At 47.6% G+C, this 19,623-nt stretch overlaps 1 protein-coding gene across 1 annotated transcript in view; it reads right to left on the bottom strand.

The window, feature by feature from the left end:
- Positions 1 to 19,623, bottom strand: part of VANGL1 (VANGL planar cell polarity protein 1) — a 42,390-nt gene that overhangs the window by 19,467 nt on the left and 3,300 nt on the right. Inside the window, exons 2-4 of the mRNA XM_080575649.1 lie at positions 14,873 to 15,165; positions 13,201 to 13,327; positions 9,827 to 10,434 (exon numbers count right to left, since the gene is read on the bottom strand). Coding sequence (XP_080431775.1) covers positions 9,827 to 10,434; positions 13,201 to 13,327; positions 14,873 to 14,955 — 818 coding nt within the window. The 5' untranslated portion in view covers positions 14,956 to 15,165. The remainder of the gene's footprint in view (positions 1 to 9,826; positions 10,435 to 13,200; positions 13,328 to 14,872; positions 15,166 to 19,623) is intronic.

The following is a 19,623-nucleotide window of genomic DNA, read 5'->3' as shown; positions in this document are numbered from 1 at the left end:
TCCCTATCACGCATGTAAACCATGCCTCTGATTAGCCTGAGCTTCTAAAAAAAAGTAAATATGCTGGAACTGTCAGGCACAGCAAGAAGTTTGTAACAGCCCACATTTTCAGAAGATAATTTAAAGCCTGAGCATGCGACATAAAAGGGGAGCGTCTTCAGACATCTTGCGGATATTACTGAGGAATTCTGCAAGTTACATTAATAGTTGCAAAGTAACTAAGCTTTTTGTTTTGTTTTTTAAATGAAAGCTAAGCAATGCAACTTTACTTCCAAGGAAGCAACAGAAAGGGAACATTCAAAGCTTCTTGCTGGCAGCAAAACTCCAATGTGGTAATGGGACCTTACATTCAGACGATGCTGCAATAAAAAAGCAGTACTCAGCTCTTGCTCCAGTGGCAGCTTGGCAGGGTACTCTCTTAGGAAAGAGGATCACCTCTTACTCCACCCCCAGCAGGGGACAGGATTAATATGGCCAGAGTGAAGTTTGTTATTTGTGTCAACACAGCAGCTTTAACTTCTTCTAGGATTTCTCTCACACAATCTCAGAGCTGTTCCAAGAAACTACTGGCTGAAGTGGGCAGCCAGGTGGAATTACACAAGCAAGATAATTCAAGCTACGTTTTAAGCCTAGCACAAACACAAATATATACAGGTTTAGTTAACCTGGTTCCTGAAACCAACTCGTTTGGGACAGTTTGCTGAAGGAAGCTGCTATACCCGCACTGAGACGTCACCACTCCCTTTGTCCACGCATGGTGCACCCATCCAGATACCTGTCCTGATGAGGCTCAGCATTATTTCCATGTGGGTCTGCACAGGCACTACCAGACCCTTGCACATGGAGGAGCATCAGCTCACCCAGACTGCAGCCCAGCCCTCTCCTGCACAGCATCCCACCCGCTGCTGACTTTTCCCAAGCCAAAGCACCACAGTCTAAAGCCAGCGCCCAGCTACCTTGCAAACACTGCTGAGGCTGTGTGGATATGATCCACACTTCCAAGCTAATCTTCTTGGCCTGTATAAGAAGCAGTGTGGCCAGCAGGTCGAGGGAAGTGATTGTGCCCCTGTACTCGGCTCTGGTGAGGCCGCACCTCGAGTACTGTGTTCAGTTTTGGGCCCCTCGCTACAGGAAGGACATGGACGTGCTCGAGCGAGTCCAGAGAAGGGCGACCAAGCTGGTGAGGGGTCTGGAGAACAAGTCTTACGAGGAGCGGCTGAGGGAGCTGGGCTTGTTCAGCCTGGAGAAGAGGAGGCTCAGGGACGACCTCATCGCTCTCTACAGTTACCTGAAAGGAGGCTGTAGAGAGGTGGGGGTTGGTCTATTCTCCCACGTGCCTAGTGACAGGACGAGGGGGAATGGGCTAAAGTTGCGACAGGGGAGTTTTAGGTTGGATGTTAGGAAGTACTTCTTTACCGAAAGGGTTATTAAGCATTGGAACGGGCTGCCCAGGGAGGTGGTGGAGTCACCATCCCTGGAGGTCTTTAAAAGACGTTTAGATGTAGAGCTTAGGGATATGGTTTAGTGGAGTACTTAGTGTTAGGTCGGAGGTTGGACTCGATGATCTTGAGGTCTCTTCCAACCTAGAGAAATCTGTGAATCTGTGAATTCTCCAATCCAGTCCCAAAAGGATGCAGATTACCCTTTATTGGGACTTAGGGAACACAAAGCAGAGTCAGCAGCCTTCATGCCTCAGAAGTCCTTCCTTCTATGACAGAAGCCTGTTTTGCTGTCTGCCAGAATAGCTCCCTCAAAAACTTCAACTGAAATCCCCACTTGAGCTGAACTGCACAAGGGGAGTTTAAGCACAGAGGTACATTTACGTGGGTGCATGCTGGAGGAAGAAATTAATTCATGAGTGCAAATACTGCCCTCAGTTTTGTGTCAAAGAATTTCTTTTATTACCACCCAGCTCCCTAGTAACTCCTCCTTATTCCTTCAGGGTAGGTAGCTTCCAGTTTTCTTAAACATCATTTGGGCTGTGCTGTATGAGAAGTGTAAATTCTCAATTTCTTCCACTTTTAACAAAAACTAAGCCTCCTCCTTTCCCCCAAAGGGCACACAGCTCACTCCTTTGCAGAATATTTTTATTTCATCATTCACCACAAGAAATGGATGTTAAAGGTTGAGGGGGTGGATTTTTTTTTTTTTCTTTTCTCCAGCATCTGAAGATAAAAGCATCTTCACGGCCACAAAATTTGTTCAGCAGCTTAGGGAGACCATCTGTCTCCGTGGGCGGTACACGCAGGCGAGTTGGAGGGCACAGACAGCAGGGAAGAGAAATTACACGGCAAACCCTTTAAGTACAGGGTAGGCTGGGGTGCCTGCTGTACTTCTGGGCACTGCTGACTTCGAAAGACAAACCAACAAGAAGAAAAACCCCTGCAGATGAAAACAAAGACATTTCCTCCACACCATCTCCCTCAGAAGCTGCCGAGCAGCTCCCTGTGAGAGAGCAAGCGATACTGTACTAGCCAAGGGGATTAATAATTGACCGCGGGCCCTTCACGTACAAGTACGCCTGTAAACTTTTAAAGTATTAAGCATTCCAAAAATGTGAGAGCGCTCGGGGGTATAACAATCACCCTGTGCTACTACTAGTCACTGCGGCTTGGTGCTTTCACAGGGGAACACAAGCACTACCTGGGCCGCGGCCTACCAGGCCGACTCCACGCTCCTCTGACAGAAAAACACAGCAGGGGTTGTGAGCACACGTGGGGGTGTAAATACAGCCTTGAAAAGCACAGCCCATGAGTTTGTGAGAGTTCGTGTTTATATCGTTATTTTATTGGCATGCCTGGGGCTCGTGAAATGTAATTCTGTAGGACCGCAGCAGCCCACAGGAGGTTCCCCGCTGGCACGGAGGAGAGATGCACAAAAAAAAGGGAGCAATGCAGCCCAGATCAAACAACGCAGGAGAGAGGGGAGGCAAGATGACCGTCGGCACTTCAGTCCCTCGAGCTCTGGCGTCTTTATCAAAATGAAGAACGGTTCTGTGTGTAAAGCCACGCATTAAAGCCTTCTGGAAATTGTACGCAGAAAGACAAGAAGCTAAAAAAAACATGCTCCTTTCAAGGAAAAACAGAGCCCTACCAGGCTTCACCACACCAGACATTCCCAGATGCGTGGTACACCCAGTCAGATATGTTGTGTATGCAGTCAGATACTGATGGTCCATCCTAGCCTTTCACCCCCCTCCTAATGAGAAGCATCTGGCACTCCCGGAGCCCGCTGTTCACTACTGTCACAAATAAACATCCTCTTAATGAGGTGTTGCTCTGACCCAAGTAAGAAGTCCTAGCTGGTCTTTGCTGACAACATGCCCCCCTCGTAAAACAGAGCAAGGCACCACTGCCATAACTCATCTCAAGCATCAAAGGAGACTTCTCCCTGCTCTGCAGGGAGCAGAATGTGGTTCTGCAGAGGCTGCTGGAAAATTAACTCTGTTCTGCAATTTCACAGCAAAACTCACTTCTGCAATTCCACTGGCACCCTCACAGCAACCAGGCGAGCCGCTCTCTGTGGCGCCATCCTCCTGGAGGCAAGGCAGCAGATGGCAGGAGGCAGAGGTATGGCCTGTGACTAAGAATGACTGAAAATAAAGTTGGAGGTCTTTTCCCATTAAGTCATTACCAGCCCAGCCCCAAGCTGGAGCTACCCTCCCTCAGATGGGGCATCTGAAGGGTGCTAATGCTCAACTACACGTCATACAACTGCAGACAGTTCTGCAAGCCCATCAAAGTGAGCGTGGAGAAGCAGCCCAGCCATAGAAAAGATGGGTTGCAAAAAGGTGGCTGTAAACACCCAGTTACGTGAAGTGCTGCTGGAGAGACATTAGCTTGGAGGTTACAAGTCTGACACCTCTCAGCGCTAAAAAAAAGGTGCTCTGGAGCACACAGCTCAGTTTCTTCAGGAGCTTCGCACTTGCAGATGCAATTAACACCCATTTAGCCAGCTATCACAGAACTTCTTGGGAGGAGAGAGTACTTAGTGCCAGTGCTCATCAAGTTTGGTGAAAGGATGGGGAGGGAAACTCGAACAAATGCTCATCAGGGTGCTTTGTATGGATTTCAGGGCTGAGAAAATGCATTCAGGAAGGAGGCTAATTTCACACAGGCTCTGGCGACAGAACTGCTCTGCAAAGCAGCTTGTTTGTGGAACATGATGTTGTAGGAAGCTCCTGTAATCAAGGCAGCAGGACAGTTAATAAGATGTTTTACTACAGAACAAGGTAAAAACCCATCAGCTCAATCTCTTTCATCACTAGCGTTTATCACTGTGAAAGATGGCGATGGCTGAAGAAATGCCACGGAGAAAAGAGGGTCAGTCAGAGTAATTCCTCTGGTCCCTGGGAAGGCAGACCTGCAAGCGGGGCAGAAGGGAGGAGTGTGCAAGCCCAGACAGCATCCAGCAGGATTTATCAGGGCAGATACAGCACTGCACCGATGTACACAGATGAGTGTTCTGCAGTCACACTTGACCACCCAATTGGAAACAGAAATAGCCCGCAAGTGCATGGCATCAGTCACAGTGGGAATAACCAATTTAATTAGATGCACATTATGAAGTTCCTTCACCAGAACGCAGCATGGTTTCAGCAGTTCTTGCCTTAGGCAAGACGTGCGGCTTCCTAAACCCATGGTTAAGCCGATACATTTCACCATGCTGGAAAACAGAAACAAAAGGCGTCATATGCTATGGAAGCTTTCCTTGGGGGGGGGGGGGGGGGGGGGGGGGCAGGGAGATTTTAAGACAGCAAAGTCAAGAGAGAATTGTTGACAGAACTCCAGGCAGGAGCTCTCCGTACAGTTCAAATCTTGACCAAGTGTTATTAATTGGAAAAATTTCACCCTTAATAAGGGTGCAACATCTGAGCAACACCTAGTTGTTGCAAAATCAGATGTGCAAGGCATAGAAAAGCAGTCTGCAGTATGGAGAAGCTTCTTCCCAGTCCTTAGCCCTCTAATTACTCTCTTACTAGGGAGCATGACCCTGGTGGCACCAAGGGGCACGCGCAAGAGACTGCTTATCAGATTAAATCAGTAAACACTGGCAGCCTAGAGATCAGTTTTACAAGCAGTAGGTTCAACATATACAAGACTGCCAACCCAAAGCAGTTGGATCAAAAGAGGCATCATCTTCCACCACACCATTCTGTTTCAGCTTTGTTTTGTGTTAAAGGTAAGGATTCAAGCACCACCTAAGAAACATGCTCTGCTGCTCCAGGTCAGCCAAGAGACAGGCTCCCCTTCCAAAACACTTTCATGCATCTTCTTTGTTTTGTGAGCATGTACAAGCCACAAGATTCCTCAAGAAGATATGGCTAACTCCTGCAGGGAAGGTACAGGCTCTTCGGAGACATACACCTGCTTTGAGGAAGCAGCCGCTGCCTTGCTGGATTTTAAACCACGGTTCAGCAAAACACCTATCCAAATACAGATGGAAAACACAGGGAAGGGCAACACACTAACAGACTTTTTCCATATGGAGCTACTATTTCTCAGTACCAAACTTGTCTTGATTAGATGGACAAAGAACACCTATCTCACAACAGCCTGCAGAAGCTGTATCCTGACTCCAAAGCTGTACAGTGGCCTCCCAGCTGGCTTCCCAACCCACCAGTTCCTAACGACAAGCTTACACGAGGAAGGACAAAAAAAAAAGCAGACTGGAGCTCTCAGTAGTTCCTACAGACACATGAACTGCCACAGCTGTGCTTCTCATGTTCCTACTGCAGAGATGAGAAAAAGGGAGGAGAAAGACCCACTCATAGACATTTCTAACCTCAGAAAGCCATGCTTGCGCTATAGCCCAACACACAATCAATGCGTAAGATCAGTAATTACCATGTGTGTTTGAAGCCATTCATTTTCCTGAGCTGTCTAGACTAGCAAAGCTCTAGGCTGGGGCAAGAATACTCACTGGAGAGGAAGGGAGTAAGTCCAGCACCCTCACTACAGAAGAGGAGGGCTTTCTCCAGCAACATCCTTCCTAGATTATTTCTGAGCCATCCAGAAGGAACAGAACTTTGGCTTACAGCTGCCATCAATGTCCCTATCTGTCAGGCTGCAAATCCAAGCCTCAGCTTACAAAGTGATGAGCCTTTCATCGGAAAAGTTATCTCCTGTCACTCTTCCCCACCTTTGTTCCCCTTTGTTCTTGCTTTCAAAGGTCTCGCCAGCATCCCCACCCAACCTCTCTTGCATTTTTCCCAGGCTTTACTTCCCTGCCTCTGCTCTCCTCCCTGCTCTTTGCCCATAGGTACCCCCGTAAAGCATTCCCCTGCCTGGCAGGGCAGCTCCTCCTGCCAGGAGCAGCAGAGCAGTCAGTAAGCCGAGACTTGGCACCACATTCATGGGGACTCCACTTTAATTTTTACCTCCCCCTGCCAAACTCTGAGTCACTGCCAAAGGGAACGCGCATTTTGGCAGTCGAGCCTCCCAAAAGAAAAGTTAGAACGAAAGTGCTGGGGGTGGGACCAAGCCAGGCTATTAATAGGTTAATTATAATATGAATTTGGGGAACTGCTCCCAAATACGCTTACTCTCCTGGGCCCAGGGCTCTCAAGGATGGTGTGGAATATCAAACTCAGCATATTCAGCTTCTTGGCTCCACTTGGAGCCAGGAAGAATGGAAAATCCCATCCACCCTACCTCGCAAAAACATGGTCTTCCGAAAGGGTGGCTGAGATGTTGATTTCTTCCCTTCTCCCCCATAGAGTTTCTTTTCCTCACACTTAAATAGCAGCTCCCTGTCTCATCAGAGAAGACCCAGAATTTGAGCTTGCACCTGCGATTAAAAAGATGGACACTTTTGCTATGGAAAAGATCCAGAGCTACTTCAAGAAGGAACACCACACAAAGTTAGATGTCCCAAGAGCCTTCTCAACACCAGCCCCTTTGGAGCCTCTTTTGGATGGTTAAGGCAGGCAGACTCCATGGGGAAGCAGGGACCAAAACTTTCAGACCTTTGGGAGCACAAAGACAATGAAAGGTCAGGCTGAGGCAACAAGGTTTTGATTTCAGGAGGCAGCCAGATTTTTATACCTGTTGAAACATGCTTCCTCCTTCCAGGTGGTAGCCCACAACCTATCTATGACACCTTAAAAAGGGCTGGGGTGAGGCAAACATGCACGGTGGTAAACGGAAAGAGCCCACGGGCAGCAACAAGCATTATACACATACTCTGTCATAGCTATGACCCTCTCTCCAGCATGCTCACAAGGCTTCTTCTTCTCCAGTCTTCCTGAAGAAGTCTCACCGTCTTTGCACATCCCCACATTCCTCCATCGGACCTCCTGTTCCAGCCCAGCGCCCCTGCCAGAGGCAGAAGGCAGCCCTCCGTGACATTTCACGTACAATCATGTCAGTACCTTCACGGACACTTTGCAAGATTACATGGCAAGGGTATTCAAGATGCCAAATTTCTCACACTTTGCACCTTGCAGTCCCAAACCTTTAGAAGATGGAGATATGAACTACACTCATTTCTTATAGTGATTACCAGATTGGGATCACATTCAGCATCAAGACCAGCAGCCTCTGCCACTTGTACACAAATAACTCTGTTGCTTTCAGCAAAAGGCAGAGAGACGGAAGAAGAACATGTTCCTTCACTGGGAGACGCTTGGCCTCCAGTCAGACCTGCACGGGTCTACCTTTACTTCAGCAAAGATGTAAAGACAACACAGACATGTTATACAGCTGCCAGAAACTAAGGAAAAAGCAACACTACTTCACCATTATTAGACATGCTTGACAAGACTCTCCTGTAACACAAGATGCTGAAGCATCTACATTCTGCGTGGTTTGGATTCAATATGCCAAACAAAATTGCAATCAGCTTGCCAACAAATGAACAGTTATTAATTTTTCATGCATCTCAGATTTCACCCTAGGTTTTACAAGTCCTTGCTGCCCTCACAATCACCCAAGGCATTCCAAAGCCTTGCTGCAAAGAGAAAGCCTGAGAGAACATTGTTTCTAACACACGTGCTATTAAGTATTTAGGTCTTGATTCTCAAGCAGATTTGTCTCCGATGGCAAGATTACTTGCATGGTTAAAGACAGACATGTAGACTTCGGAACAAGTAGTATCTTAATTCCTCTGAACACGAACCCACAGCCTACCACCAAGCAACCATCAAACCCTCTCAAACCAAGCATGCACTTGTGTGTATATACGGGTACATAAATACAAATACTGAATTTTCTGGGCTGAATTCACCCATGTGAGAACTGCCCTGGCACACCCCAAAGCACACAACTGTAGCACAAAGGGGATCTTTGGTAGCTCTCTACACCTCTCTAGTCTGAAAGGCTCCCCTGGGTCTGTCAGTTACCACAGACGAATTTCTAAGTTTAAAAAGAAAAAAAGTAATCTCCACTGTGTTTTTTTAAACCTCCAAAGGTGACCTTTTTGTAAGTCAACTGGAGAGCTTCCATTACAGAAAAGGGGCTCTGCTTCACATTTTGCTGAGAAGGAAATAGGTTAAAATACAGCAGAGTCCAGACCTGGTTCATTCACGAGATCACGGGTTCTCCCATTAAGCCAGGATCAGCATCCAGGAGTCAACTTCCAGACTTGAGCTTCAACCACTAAATCTGCTTCAAAGCAATTCCATTGCTAAGCTAATGGCTGCAGGAGACTGTTCCTACATCCACTTAAACAAGCAGACACTAATCTCTCCATCTGCAATAAATATGCATGCCGCAGGGGTCTGGACAGGATAAGTGGAACAGATGCTTGAGTGCACATACAGTCTGGGGAATCATCTTCAGAGCTCAGCTGCTGGCTTCACAGGGCACAGGAACTGAGAGATTTTTAGACATCCTCACAGGACACCGGAACCAAGGAGACTGAGACACCTGTCCTTTCTTGCACCTCTGCTGAGGGAAGCATTAATCCCAGTGGGAAGGCTGAGGCAGGCATGCATCAGACCTACAGATATTGCACATCTCCCAAACAATCCCAACATCTGACCCAGCAGACTGATCAACACCAATGACAAAAAGAACAGGTACCATCATGACATAGAACCAACCCAGAAGAAGTACAGCACCACCAAAAAGAAAAAAAACAGCTTGCACCTACGTGTGCCCCAGTACTGATTAAAAATATTGTTCTTATGAGCCCAAACTCATGGGAGTTTGGCCACATTAAGGCAACTGCTTCAGAAGGAGTTTCCCCAGAGCCAACACAAAAATTCAGTCAACTCCCAATCTTAGAAAAAAGGAAAAAAGAGTCCCTGGTCACTGAAAGCATCCCACGGTGCAGCTATCTGTCTACACCCTTCAAGGCATCTCCCACCTGTCACAAAATCAGGTGTCAGAGCTCAAACACCTGAATGCAAGCATTTCAACCAGCTGTCAATGGCTCACACAGGAGCTTGAGTGACAGTGCTCAATTTGACTCAAGGGATGTTTATTCAGGTTCCCTCCAAGGCTCTTGGCTGCACAGGGCAATGAGGACACAGATGTTTTCTGCATTTTAGCACATTAAGTTGCTGAATGCTTCTCACACAGGACCACTTCCCTTCAGCCCCTGCCACGTGAACGCAAGGGACTGGTTTGCCAGTCAGGAGGCTCTGAAGAGCAATGTCCTGCAGGGTGCTCTCAAAACGACCCTCAGCCCGCACAACCAAAAAGCACAAACCAGCCTCAGCCACACAAGGAAGCCTCTCCCCTTTCCTCCAGTGGAAGGTTCAGAAACCTCTGGGGGAAGATTCAGAAACCAGAGGTACCACACAAACAAAAGCAATTGGCGCTTTGTGCTGTGGCACAGCCACATTTATCTGCACCGCTGTACTTCAGCGGCTTGTACCTACCTCAAGTGCCCCAAGCTGTAGTATCGCGACTCTCCATCTGTTGACCGAACTACCTTGACAGTGAACATGGGCTGCAGCTGCCGTAGCTCCAGCAGCACGATGGCCAAGTAGTGAATGAAGAGCAGAGCATCCACCAGGGACACCGCATACTGCACTATTCCTTGGTAGTTGGTGTCCTTTGAGTCCAAGATGCGAACGCCATAAAAAAGCCAGTAGGAAAACACAAACAGGAAGATGAGGACCAACAAGAGGGCCCGAAACACAAACACCCTCGGTAGGTCTGCCTTGGGCTGGTGGAAGAACAGAGCCCAGGTCCCAATCAGAAGAATGAGGAGTTTAAATGCCACAGAGATGAACAGTCCCTCACAGACAGTACCACATGGCTCCAGATCATCCCGCCACAGGACCTGGGGTAACAGAATGAAGGCGATGGGGGTAAGGAAGACGAGGAGTCCGAGAACAGCTGCCACTGTTAAACCCAGGTAACGTTTGCAGTCCAACCCAACGCTGTCCTCCAGATCCTTACTGATCCTGGCTATGTCCTCCTGGGAAATGCTGTGCTCAGAGGTGCCTGTGATTGCTGTTGTGGTCTCACCCCAGTTGTCATCCTAAAGGAGAAAGAGAAACAAAAACATCAGTGAAACAATCAGGTTATTTCTTCCAGGTCCTTTTCTTTTATTATTTGGCCTGGAAAAGGATTGCTACAAGAAACTTCAGTCTGCTAAGAAAAATCGACACCCTCGATATATTGAATAACCAATCCTGAAAATTAGCAAAGTTTTGGAAACAACAGCAGTTTGTCTAAAACACTGACTATAAATGCTAAACGTTAAAGACCTGTAAATATAGAGCAGGTAGCTCAACTTCCTATACCACTCGGTGTACCCCAGAGGCAGTTCTTCCGGCACACTTAACAAGCAATATGACATAACTCTTGGAAACTGCAGTAACCATCAAGTCCTACGTGCAAGACAAGGACTAGCACTTTTCCCACAAATTTTGTGGTTCATGTGCATCACAGAATCACCTGGAAGGGAAAGTTTCATTTCAGGTCAGCTGTAGTCATTACACAATCAAAAGCATGTTCACGCATTGTTTTTCCATCAGTAAGAGGAGCAACTGCATTTCCAGCAAGTTCCTCTACCTTTTTCTTTTTGTTTTTTTCCTCCTCTACAGTAGCACTGCTCTCAGTAGCTGGCATATTCTAATAAAAGCTTAGTTAAACCAAAAAAATTATAGGTGGTCAACAAGGATATTTGCAGGTATAGTGCTTTAAATTTGAGGATCCTAGACTACCAATATAGTCAAGCTTCAGATTACATCTTGTCTTCCGAAAGCCTCATTTCTTCCCCAGCTTATTTCAGAGGACTTTGGCGAGCTAGGACTGCCACCCACACCATCATGCCTCCAATTGCTCCTTCCTGTTGCTGGCATGACCAAGGAGTTATGCTAACATGTACGGATTTGATTCACAGTTGCTGCTGAAGTGACTCGGGCAGGAGAAGACTCCTGTTACCTCATACAAAACCCAAAGAGCAGCAATGCCTGTGTTTTGTTGCCTGGCACCTGACACCTTTGTAGCTGCAAGGCTCATTCAGAAATCCACGTTTTGCTTTTCCTTTCACCCTCCTGAGTCTGTCTTTCTGCAGCCTGTGTCATTAATAGGATTTACACCTTCTCCCAGACTTTGGCAGCTACGTATGCTGATCTAAGCACTTTGTTTTAAAGAAATAGGCATTGTTTTAAGCATGAGACATGATACCTATAGACAGAAGAGTGCTGTAGGTGTGCACAACTGCGGGGCTTCCTACATATCAGAGCACTTTTAAACCACTATTCACCTCTTTAAAAGAGGTGCAGGAGAGTCTTCAAGAATCCTTGGGAGAGCAGTGGACAGAGGCAGCAACACTACTACGAACAACTCCAGTGATTTACCTCCTGATGCTCTTCGTAACACCAACACCTCCCTGCCTACTGCGGCAGGGCTTTGAGGCAGACCAACCACAGTCAGGAACTTGAATTTATCCGAGTTTTGAGTTGTTTCTCATCAAAACAAAAAGGGATATCTGCATTTCAAGATGTCTTGAAAGGGAGCATAATCATATCACATCTTCCTTTTTGCCAGTGTCTCCAGTAAAGCAATCTAAGCATTTCAAGTATTTTATGCTTATGTATGAAATAGTTCTGTGTAATTTCCCCCATTTGATTGACAAGAAACTGCACAATAGAGAATGGATTGAAACATGACAGCAGCTCAAGGCTACAGCCCTAAAGAAAACAGGCAACCTCAGTCCCAGTCTACCACTTGAGAAAGCTCCTCCCATATTAAGTGGCACAAGCAGAAAAATCATGCATTTACAAGTCTAAATCTCAAGTGGTACAAAGTTGCTGAATGCAACCCAGGACACGCAGGAGAAAACTCTTGTTCATGTATCAACTTATTTTTGTTTGACTTTTAACCGCACTGAGGAGGTCTGCGTGAAAACAAGGGCATAAAAATTCACCTGTACATTTATATGTATTCAAAGTAATAGCTCTTGAAAACAAACACTTGGTTACAAAATACTAAGTGGATGTACAGGGAGTAAGCCTACTTGCACCTACACAAATACTGTTTTAAGTACTACCATACATAATTGGGGTGGAAACTGGGCATCGATATTACTTTTTCTTATTATTATTATTTTTTAAGTAGAGGTGAAGCCCCACAGCCAAAAATTAACATACCAAAAGTCCAACCCAGGAGCCAATGAAACATCCTGCACTCTTTGTTTTGCAGCATCAGTGCTTATTTTAAAATGAGAATGCACCTTCACATGAACTGCTACAGCAGAGATTACTGGATCCATCCTAGATGCAATTACACCCAGCATTTTTCCATTCTTTATTTAATCCAGCATTAATATACCGGCTTCACTGAGTTTTGGGCTTTTTCTCCCCTTCCCAGCTATGTCGTGTTACCTTTACATTTCTTGCCTCTCCTCCCCAGTGGGATCCTGGCACTAACATTTTACACTATTACCCCAAGCAAATCCCATCTAAGGACAAAAGAGTACATATAGGTGAAAGGATTGACCTGAATAATGCACAGTGAGGTGATGGAAACACACGTTTCTATAGACCTTAGCAGATGACACTTTTTGGAGACAGAGGTAAATTAGTGCCCCAGGGGTAAGTCACGTCAGCACTGGTGCTGTCAAAAACAATGCCCTCAGAAAGACAAAACAGATCAAGACCTCAGCTTAACATGTGAATAAATGCTAGCCACAGGTCATGGCAGCATATTAACAGCACGTGAGCAACACGTTCTACCCCCTACTCATTTGCTCTGTTCCAGAAACCAGACTCCAGGAGTACCTTCACGCCCTCCTTACCTGGCCCTCCTCTGTCCGAGAGGCATCATTCCCCAGCAGCGGCTCTGCAGGAGGTGCCTGGATAGTGACGGACTTCTCGGACCGACTGCCGTCTTTGCTTCGTGGCGATTTGTGCCTGTCACGACTCCTTTTTCAAACAAGAGGAGAAGAAAGTTACCAGAGAGCACGGCCTGGAATTACAACACCTTGTACTTGCAGCAGGTGCCCTAAGCATTAGGTTATAGTTCCTGCTTGCTCATCTCTTGATCAACATTGATTTCATTTGTTACAGAACAAGCTTCCAAAGAGGCAGAAAGTGACCTCGCCCAGAGCAGCCTACAGCCCGGAGGCTGGGACAGTTTAACTTCTCAGACAGCCTTAGTTCCTGCAATGTGGAGTCTTGTCAGCTAAGACCTTCTTAACACTGTAGGACAACTGGTGAAGTTTGTTTCCACTGGTCAGCAGCCCCCAGCTAGCCTCTTACAAAGAATATCAAGGGTAGCATGGCAGTGCTTACTGTCAGAATACCCTTGTAAACCTCACAGCTTCTCATTTAAGAATATCTCAAGATAAGCCCCACCTATCTGCTCACCAATATTTCCCCTTCCCTTCCTACCTGGAGAGGAAAGCAGCCTTTGCACCTGAGACCCTCACTGCGCTGGCTTAAAGCTCAGAAGCATCCAGGGTCCCAGCTCTTGCCATTGCATCTCTTTTGGGATTACCAGAGCCTAAAGGTTGCATGGGATGAGACTTTTTCCTGTTTGCAGCACGAGGCTCTGGGATTTTGTATGTTCTTTTGGGAACTTCGAAGGCATCTTTCCACATTGTATTCTAAACTTCAAAGGACAATCCGCACTGGGGGGTTGGGGGTGTTGAAGGAGAAGGGAGGAAAGGCAAATGAAATGTTTTACTCAAGAAACAGACTGCAAGCAAAGAGACTATTTCGTGGAAGAATTCTTTTTCCAACCACACAGGATAATTGCTTCTGAAATGCAAAGTTATTTTGGACCAGCTCAGTTGTAAATTATAAAGACTGTAAATAGCACAAGCTTTGCATTTAAAACTAACGATGATGAAAAAACCAGTTTCCAAGTAATCAGATGTTTTAGAGCAAGATGGTTTTTGATGCCACTGAGCTACCAGGACAGAAAGAGGACTTGCTATTCAAGTTCAGAAAAGCCTGACTTCTAATTCAATCAATGCTGATAGAGGACTTGCTGTAGACTCAAGTACCACTCAAATTCTATTAAAAAACACCGCCACCAAAGAGTAGCCAGGAGGATGGTGGGAAGAGAAAGGCAGCCTTGTTGTTACACAGTAAAGAAATAGCATTAAAACAGAAAACAAGTGGCAATATCACTCTAGGAAGTCTGACATCTCTCCAGAGACTCTACTTATCCCTCACACTTTAAGAGCAGAATTAAGTGATCTTTTCCTTCTGCTAGTGCTTCCCCAGCGTTGCTGGCCATACATGACCCCAGTGTGCAGGCAATAGTTTGAATGTCATTAAGCTAGTGGCATAACTGCTTCTTATCCTGTCACCTGGTTCCCCTTGAGGACTCTCCACATGCATCTCCTCTGGAGCTGTAGCCTCAGTGATTTCATCCTGACTTATATTTCCAACACCACCCCCCCCCCCCAGTACACATCCTAGCTTAGAGCAGCAAGTAATTAAAAATAAGCATTTCCTTACCCTTGTCTGTGGGCTTTTTTGGAGTGACCTGAGTAGTGGGAGTATCCCGAATACGTTGATTCTGTATCCATTGCAGCAGACATTGGGGTCTGCACGGACGGCAGCACAGATTTTACTTAGAGACGAGTTCCTGGTGCTCCTGAGGTGGAGTCCGTGATAAAAGTGCTTTCCTGGGTACTCTTTGCTTCCCAGTCATCAGTGAGGCCTGGTCCCTGGGGACTTGAGTGCGCTTCCCTTACAAGGAATCCATCCAGATGGGCAGGAGGGAGGGTGCTCTGCTCCTCACGGTCGGCCTACGGAAAGACAAACAGGCATGGAAATGCATGCTAAGCAAAGCAAAACAGTATTCCTGCTGTGCTAATTCCCTCACCCTCTTCCACTCAGCCACATGTCCCCAGCTCTCCACACTGTGCCCAGTTCACAAGCTCATCCTGGCCGATCTCTCTCTTTTTGGTCTGGAGAAACACACACATTAGCAGATCTTTAAACAAACTGATAACATAGCTCTGTTTTGCAAAGTCCAGCCCATTCATCCAAAAATCTGCAAGAAACACCATCAGTCACTTGATAAAGACAGCGCCTCGGAGAAGGCTCAGCAGCCTAGATGTAGAAATTCACCCCTTGTGAATTGCCAGGAAAAAAAAAAAAAGGGCTCAACTTCCACACCTCCTTTCTTCTCACCCCATTAATGCAGATCCCAACCACCACCAGATCCAGAATGACAGCTCTTCCTGGGGGAAGGGGTGGGTGACTACCCTAGCAGAAACGCTGAAAACGACCAGACCACCGTGTCTGAACCTGCTTTGTTTTCATAACTGCAAGGTGTGCCCGTTTTACAAGCATCAGTTACTCTACAATCGATGGCACTGCAAACGCCTCCCTTTCTTTGCAACCTCCGCCTCCAAGAGCTAATTTGGGCTTTGAAGAATTGAATTTTATTAGAAGTTGGATCTATATATACACACGTACTAACAGCACCGGTGAAAACTGATTAGAGATCCAGTCTGGCTTATATGGGCCAACATTTCTTGCAGCATGCTTGCAGCTGGAACAAAAGCTTAAGTCCCACCTGCAAAAGGCTGAAGAAACGGTCGTGCTTTTTGGGTCAAGAACAGGGTGGCATCAGAACAGCTCCCAGGAGTCACACGCCTGCTTTCCAACCCCATACCTTGCACATGGTTTCTCAAATTCCTGCCCATTCCTGCCCAGCCCGCTGCTGCCTCCAGCCAACGCCAGCGGAACGGAGGGCTACAGCCACGCAGTAGCCTCAGAGCAGGCAAAAGACTGATTTACATTAAATTAAATCCCTCCGCTATATTCTGCTCACAGCACTTTTCAAAGCTGTTAGCAATAAAACCGTCAACCACTGCTTTCCACCCTCTTCCTTCCCCAGCAGAGAGGGACAACAGCAGCAGTTGGGCTTCGCACTTGGCCAGCTATCCTGTCCAGCCCTAGGATTCCTCCACTAACACCTCCAGAAAAGCTCACGAGCGAGCAGAGAGCAGCCCTCTACCACACACAAACCCTGCCAAAGAATGAGGTCTCATCCCCACGGGGTTCCTTGGCTCATGCTGGGATCGGGAACGACCCAAAGCAGCGTCCCCTCTGCATCAGGGGCTGCAGGTATTGGCCCAACTCCTGGGCTTGCCAGGGCTCTCAGAGAGGAGAAGGTGTGGGGGGACCTTTCATGTACACGAATTCCCAGGATGTAAGGGAATATTGTGCCTCAATAAAACTCCTTAAAGGCAGCACAGAATCTAGGGAGGACAAATAAGGATGGAAACATAAGGCCTGGATTTGGAAGGGGGGAACGAGGACGAATTTAGACTCTATAGGCAAAGGAAACATAAAGCCAAGGCACAGTTTGAAACATCACATCATTACTGTAACAGGAACAAAAATCCCCGAGCCAGGGACACATGATGCAACACATTAACTCCCCAGATTTGCACACAGCCTGTAGCTCATGGCTCCAGCAACAGGCTGGGACTCAGAAAGGCTGATTTTTTACCTCCATCCTGCTAGACAGCCTAGGCCAAACCTCCTCCACCATGCCCAGCCTTCAAAAAGCACTGTGATACTGACAGAGGAGATGGCACTAGAGCAGCTCGCAAGCATGACAAACCAGGAATGCCCTCCCAAATACACAAGGTGTTAACAGGCATTACGGGATTAACCCACTTACTGCTCGTGGCATTACCAGAGTCTCTTTAAGAGCAACCACTGCCTTCACAAACGTGCACCACTGCGATACAGGAATGGGAAAAACAAGGAGAGCTGTTGGTGCACATTGTTAAGGGTTACTCACTCTCCCCAGGCTTTATGTTGGTGTGGGTGGCCCGTCTACCTGCAAGTACTTCCACGCGCTTTGCATTCAGACGATTCCCACAGCCTCCAGGAGAGGTGGGTTGAGGAAACCGAGGCGTGAAGGGGCACACTGCTCACCCAGGGCTGCACAGCAACAACAGGGAAACTCGTGCGGAAAGCTTCAACTCCCAGCCTTTTCCTCTGATCACTTCGTTTTTTCCCCCCAGCTCCCAGACAGAAGATCAGAGCTGAGACACAGATCAGGAGCACTGCTCCTCTCCCACCCCCAGCAGCACAGGGGCACTCTTCTCTGGAGACACCAGAGAATACTTCAGCAGGCACAAACTGCTGTGGAAAAAAAATGCACAGGCTTCCCAGGCAGGAACCACAAGCAAGCAGCTCCCATTTGGCAGCAGGCGAAGCAAGGCAGCGCTGGGCACCAGGCACGGAAAGCAGACTCACAGCAAGACAGGAAGGTCGGGGCAGGCTGGATCACGCCAACTTTCATTTTCTGCATAAACACGAGCAACGGTTTTGACATAGCTCTGTGAAAAGTCAACAACAAGGCCCCCAAAAAAACGTTAAGCCTCCTGGACGGCGGTCAAAAGCGACGTGATGAACTCGGGAACTCTGCACCACCTCCTGGCCCCGCTGCAGGACGCGCTGGTGGCTAAGTAAATCTTCCCACCAAGGCAGTTATGGAGTTGCTGGGAATAAAACATATCTGCCCAATCTGAGCAGGATGAAGCAAAGGAACCAAGGAAGGAGGAGCACAGTCTGCAGAGAGAATGGTCCAGGCATGCTCCCTGTAGCCAAACCAAGCAGGGTCTATGTCATGGCAGGAAGGGAAACAGCCTTACCCCAGAAAGCCTTCTGAAACTGCTGGGGGAAAGAGGTAGGGAGGGGACAGAAGACGAACAGCATGATAAATTGCATCTCGGTGTTGGAGCTCTCTCAATGCCAGAGCCAGAAACCAGCCCTGGATTAGCCACCACCCCAGCAGCACCCACTGCTGAAGCCTGAGCAAAGCTAGAGAAGGCAAGCTGGCACGTGCCTTGGAGGTAGCATGACCATATCCAAACCGAGCACAGCCTGTAAACACCTCCACTGCTGAGCTACAAATAATCACCTTTCCTACCCTACCCCTCTGGGCAGGGACAACTGCACTGCCTAAAGCGGCAGCCCCATCATTTGGGGCCTCATCCCTCCACAAACAAGTGTGAGTTGAGAGCCCCATTTAGTTAATGCAAACAGCTTCACAAAAGATCATTACATCTCACAGAAGGCATGGTCTGTTTGTTTGCAGAGCTTCTGGTCCTGCATGAAAGCGAGCTCCTCCTTGAGGGCAGGGTTGCAATATACTTGGGTTTTGGGGGGGAAGCCACTGTGAGTAGCTTCCACCTTCACACCATGGTGCATTCCTCTCCGTGTGTCAACACAACCTTCAGAGAGCAAACAGCACCACTGGAGGAGAGGGGAAAAAAAATAATCTGCATCTCCCCCTTGCCGCACTTTTGTCCTGGATCCTTTCCACGATCCGTTTCACATCACAGCCCCAAACTGCGAAACCCACACCATGGTGAAGAGAAGTCCTCTTCCACTCAAACCACCGCGCTGTGCAACCGCACGCTGAGCCCTTCGCTCCCCGAAGGGCTGAGACGCTCGCTTTGCCTTCCCCTCATTGATAGACGAAGGAAAGATGCTGCGGACCTCATCCTACTGTGAACCACTAAATGGGAAACAATGCTAAAGAGGCCCCAGAGGAAATCCGGGGACCCTAGTCTTGCAAGACGGATGGCTGCATCCTGCACGGCAGCGAAGAAATGTAGTTACCCCTGAGCACTGTAGAGATCACTGTAATTACAGTTCCTACACAGCTACACAACTCATTGTAACTCCCTCTTTTCATACGCTCATAAATCTCCCCCAAAAGTTCCTTTGAATTGCTATTTTCCACGCTGGGAGCCCCATCCCGCTTCCAATGAAGTTTGCCTTGTGATCATCTTCAAGGCAGCACAGCTTGGCTCCCGGCCCAAGGGAAATTTAAAAAGAACAAGTTACATCTTTAAATCAAAGAAGGCAAACGCAAACAAGAGTGCTCTTTTACATCCCAGGCTTTCCCAATGGGTTTCCCCCCTGTGAAGCCAAGGCAAACAATTCCTCATCAGCTCCGCTTTGAAAACCTTCCCCGCGCAGCTTCATTCCTACCCAGTGTAGGACTTGCAATCGATTACGGTCTGGTTAGCAGTGGATTCACAAAGTTACTTGTGTCTGGAAGTGCCATCTGGAGCACAAGCAGCCACAAGTGTCCACGAGCGTGTGTGCACATTGGATTCAGCACGCTGCTGGCCCCGCTCCTTAAGCGGCACCAGCTGTCCACAGGGTACAAGGGATGCCCGCTAGCGATTCCACCGAAAACTTCTTCTATGAAGCATCTAAACATC

This window comes from Anser brachyrhynchus (assembly GCF_964034855.1).
Source record: "Anser brachyrhynchus genome assembly, chromosome: 1".
Taxonomy (NCBI): Eukaryota; Metazoa; Chordata; class Aves; order Anseriformes; family Anatidae; genus Anser; species Anser brachyrhynchus.
Note: the sequence above shows the minus strand (reverse complement) of the source record. Positions and strands in the feature narration are given on the sequence as shown.